The sequence below is a fragment of the Hippocampus bargibanti genome, linkage group LG03, assembly GCF_051943395.1.
Source record: "Hippocampus bargibanti isolate YZ-2025 linkage group LG03, ASM5194339v1, whole genome shotgun sequence".
NCBI classification, from domain to species: domain Eukaryota; kingdom Metazoa; phylum Chordata; class Actinopteri; order Syngnathiformes; family Syngnathidae; genus Hippocampus; species Hippocampus bargibanti.
Window position 1 is genome coordinate 18,077,635 of NC_142736.1, and position 4,760 is coordinate 18,082,394.

Genomic DNA, 4,760 nt, shown 5'->3' on the forward strand with positions numbered 1-4,760 from the left:
TAACAGTGAACTTGTGTTGTATTCTCTTTTTCTGTAAATAACCACTATACGATCACACGTTGTTAATTCTGTTTTGTTATCTACAATGTTTTGCATTTGAGAACAATCTCGAGGAGATTCAGGTTAATCACAAGACGAAACCCATGCGACTTCACCCATCCCTTCTGCCATACTGTGTTGCAGAAATAAAAGAAATAAAAAGACACATCCACGCGTCTCGTCTTCATTAATACAGCAGCATCGTGGAGATGAAGACAGTCACTGTTGTGACACCCGTCACATATGGGTCTGGAGTTATCTCAGCTTGAAATGGAGGCGTCTGTACAAGAGGCAAATGCTGCCCCATCTTGGGAGGGAAAATATTGCCAGAGGTCTGAACACCGCTTTACCGGCACGAAAAACCAAAACCCGAACACATTCTGGAATGGCGCTCCACATCATAATTTTAAATTCTCGAATAAATTTGGAAATGGCAGTGAAAGAGTCATTGTAATTTACAGGATCTACTTTTCATGAATGAAAACAAAAAAAAGTTGATGTAATATCATTTGTAGTGGCTACATATTTCTTCCATGATATTGTGCTTTGCTTTGTTATTTTAGAAAGAGCAAACGTTTCATTGTTTTAATGAATCTGATACTTTTGGGCATTTGTTTGATGTTCACTCTCACATTCCACGAGACAAATCAGATGTTATTTGGCAGTTATTTGAGAGTTAGTTTTTTATTCCTTGTTTTGTTTTACTTAATGCCAATTGGCACGTGTTCGGGTATTTATTTGCACTTTTACTTTTACTTGAATCATATTAACCCCAAATAACAATAAGTATGTATGATATATGTATTTTCTACCCATCACACGGTTATCCAAAACGTGTACGGCCATCATATAAAGTACTTCATTTTTATTTCATATTGTTTTCTTTTTAGATTCCAGGGCAGCCCCCCACATCACTCCCCAATTAATTTACAAATACAGTACTTCACCTGCCGAAAAACAAACGAACAACCCAAAATAATATAAGCGGTGATAGATGTGTATGTTTTTTCTTATTTGGTCGATTTTATCATTCCATGTTGTCATAGTGTACCTAATGTTGTGGGGCTGCTTAAACATACGGCAAACACACAAGCGCTCACACACACACACACACACGCACGCACACACACACACACACACACACACACACACACACACACACACACACACACACACACACACACACAAATTCTCCAACTCATTTATTCATCAGCCTCATTTTGAGGGATTTATTGCATTACGATACGCATCAATGTGATTTCATACAAGAAATGACAGTCATTGTTACAGAATGATTTAAGACTTCTAAAATCTCTAACAACGTGATTCAGAATACAAAAATATGGAAAGAGCACGATGCTCACAACACAAACCCAAGGGTAAACTGATATCAGCTTTCTTTCCACCGTGGGAGGATGCCTTTAATCACATTTGTTGCATTTATCTCTACCCTGTCCCAAAAAGTAGCCAGATGAGAAATTGTTGAAAGATACAGTCGGGGATTCAATTCATTCCAAAGTGCGTTTGTGTATATTCACAAACGCACTTTGGAATGAATTGCAATATAAACAAGTGTCACCGACATGATAACAAATCTCAGTGTGTGCAGTGTATTTTTCAAAAGAAGTACACTTAAAGGATAACCCCTCCCCAACAAGCAAATACACAATAACCATTATCACAGATGTCAAATCTACTTTGGACATTTATTGCTGGCGTTTATTACAGTGGGACTGCCCACTTCTAAATCCAAGCTGAACAGAATCAACAAGGAAGAACATGTAGTTGATATGCGCTAACATGAAAACGTTATCTGTGGTTCGTATTCATAAGGAGGCCCAGAACGAAGCCCCTGGGGTGATGTGGCCCACTCAACACGGTGCAATGTGTCACGTAGCCAAGGGTGTGTTCACCGGCTTGCGGTGGCAAATCCAGCTTGACAACCCAACGTGTGGTTGCCATGTTAATAGTAAATAAGAACAAGAATAAGCGTCACACATGCCGTATATTTCTTGTTCTTATTCTTCAAAAGGTTACATTTGGAAGGCAGATTTTGGCCAGCAAAGAGAGCCAGTTTTGTGTCATACTTCCTTGTTTGACAATCGTGACTCGCTTGTGATGTGATCGAGGCGAAACTGAACCTGCGCTCGCCTCGACATGACTCAGCTTACTCATTTTTCCTGGACTTTGTGAGCACACCCTGAATCGGCATCCCAGCTAATTACACAAGGTGCAGCAGTGTTAAGTGAATCTGCGAGGTTACAGTGAAGCCCTGCATATTTGCGAATGTACCAATTATTAGGGGAGTGACCCTCCATTGCTCGCTGAAAAGGTGGTCAGGCCATAGCAGTAACAGTGTCAAGGACGTGTGTTGAAGTGAGTTGATGTCTGAGGAATTTCCATTCGACATTAATAGAGCTTTGCCACCATCTTGTGGCAGCTATCGATATTTACAAACCTTTTATAGTGAGGAAGTCACTTATTTGCAGATTTGCAGGGGGTTCACTGCATTCCAATGATCACGTGCATTCATCCAATAACAAAGCGTATTGATTTTTAACCCGATCATTTTACTGAATTTTCCCTTTGTCGCGGTGATGTCATTGTCCTCGAGCAGCTTCGCCCTCAAAGGCCCCGTTGTCGTAGTGAGTCTGCTGTCCCTCGGGGTCAAAGTTCAGTGGGTCAGTGAGCGGGACCTCGTACATGGCTTCCCCACCCGTCACTGTGACGACGGTGATCTCTTGTGGCAAAGCTTGAGAAATGCTGTCCTTCTCGTCCGCCTCCACTCCCAGAGCCTTGAGGATGTCACATTTGCACATGGGACAGGTCCTTTTCTCCAGCAGCCATGGTTCGATGCAGGTTTTATGGAAAATGTGGTCACACGTCAGCACAGTCACCACCTCACCCGCCTTGTACGACTCAATGCACACGGCGCACATGTGAGATTCGCTCATTGTCTCTTCGTCGTCTCGCTTCAGTGTGCGCACTTGCAGGCGCCCAATGGCCTTCCTGGCCTCAGATTTTAGCCTCCTCTCCGCTCGCCGGTGCATGCGCATGTTATAGAGGCGGTTGGCCGAGATAAACAAGAAGTAGGCCACCGAGGCAGCTGTCACGATGAAGAAGGCGATGGACATGAAGTAAAGCCAGTAGGTGTCCATCCAGGGGCCGTGGGGGCTGCCCGCGTCGATGATCATCCGCACTTGGGTTCCGTTCTGCACCAAGCCGGCGATCTCCATGCCTTGAATGTTGCCGATCATGATGGAGATAATTTCCAGAGCGTCTGAGTGCGCCATGTGAGCCGTGCCGTTGCCGCTGCCATCCACGTTGTACACCACCACGGCGGCCGCTCCTTGACGTTTGGCGGCATTGATCTTTTGGCTGAAAGTGCAGTTTCCCCTTTTTGTGAGCGCAATCCAGGGGAAGCTGCTGACGTTGTACACGGGATCTGGGCCACAGCCTTTGGGGTCCCCCCTGGGAATCACGACGACACCCGCGGCTTGGCCCAGCGGAGAGTTGCGTCCAAACACTCCACACTCACAGTCTTTGTCCACAGTCTTGTTGGGGCTGATGACATAGTTGATTTCCACCACAGCGGTCCAAAAAACCAGAGCAGCCGAACGGTGAACGAGTCCAGACAAACACAGCAGAAGCCACAGGCTGCGTTGTGTCTTCTTACCCATGGTAACGCTCTTCTTCCAGTTCAAAACAAAAGAAGCGCAGGGCTAGGCTCTCTAGCTTCTTTTTTCCAGTCGCCGGTTCCTGCTTGCTGGAGGCACGGCGATCAAAATACAGCTCTGGTTTCACCCTACCTGCTGCCAACAGTAATCTGATACGAGCCTTTTGGGTAACATAACACGAGCTACGCGTCAGCCGTTCACCTCTCCTTATCTTCCTGAACCTTGAACGCTGCACACTTTTCGCACAGCGTATAGGATCCTGCTATTCAACAAGTTGAAGTACACCAAAAGCACTCATCTACACAGTTCCTACTGCCAAGATAGCAATTACACCAAGAGATAAGCGTGCGATAAGGACAATTTTAAGGACCTGGGTCCGAAGCGCAACGCTGTTGCGTTTGAGTCATAAAAGCGGCTGACTTTTGCTTGTGTAACTGTGAGCAAAGCAACTCAACTGGTTATTCTGGTTTGGCCTGTTTCCTTCCCTGTTTTTGTGGTGGAGGTGAGTTCTGTAAAAAGAGGTAGAATTTGTTTACGGTGTTTTGAGTAAATTGTCTCAGGCCGGAATACATAACTTCAACATGTTGTAAAAGTCACTAAAGGAGAGTAAACATGACTGTTTAAATAGCTATAGATACTGAACTAAAAGCTCTCCCTGAACAAAAATAAATGTTTATTCAAGAGACAGTATACTTTAAGTATACTTTTTAATGAGTACATTTTATAAACTTCACACAAGTATACTTCACAAAAGATATCATACTGACAGTCTTAATCAGTTCCAATTTTAGCATGCAAAGTGGACACAAAGTACATTTTATCTACTCAAGTATATTTTATAAAGCAGCCCTATACTTCCTATAGGGCTGCAATGCCTGACACAAAGGGGAGGGACTGAGTACAGTAATGTCAAACATTTCCAGTGGATCTGCTTACACACAAGTGAAAGCACAGACACGCACGCACACACACACACACACACACACGCACGCACGCACGCACGCACGCACGCACACACGCACACACACGCACGCACGTACGCAC

At 44.5% G+C, this 4,760-nt stretch overlaps 1 protein-coding gene across 1 annotated transcript; it reads right to left on the reverse strand.

The window, feature by feature from the left end:
- Positions 1-1,253: 1,253 nt before the first annotated feature.
- Positions 1,254-4,124, reverse strand: LOC148900554 (E3 ubiquitin-protein ligase RNF128-like). Its single transcript, XM_088992363.1, has one exon. It carries the CDS (start codon positions 3,717-3,719, stop codon positions 2,640-2,642), a length of 1,080 nt encoding a protein of 359 aa, XP_088848489.1. The 5' UTR covers positions 3,720-4,124; the 3' UTR covers positions 1,254-2,639.
- Positions 4,125-4,760: the final 636 nt, after the last annotated feature.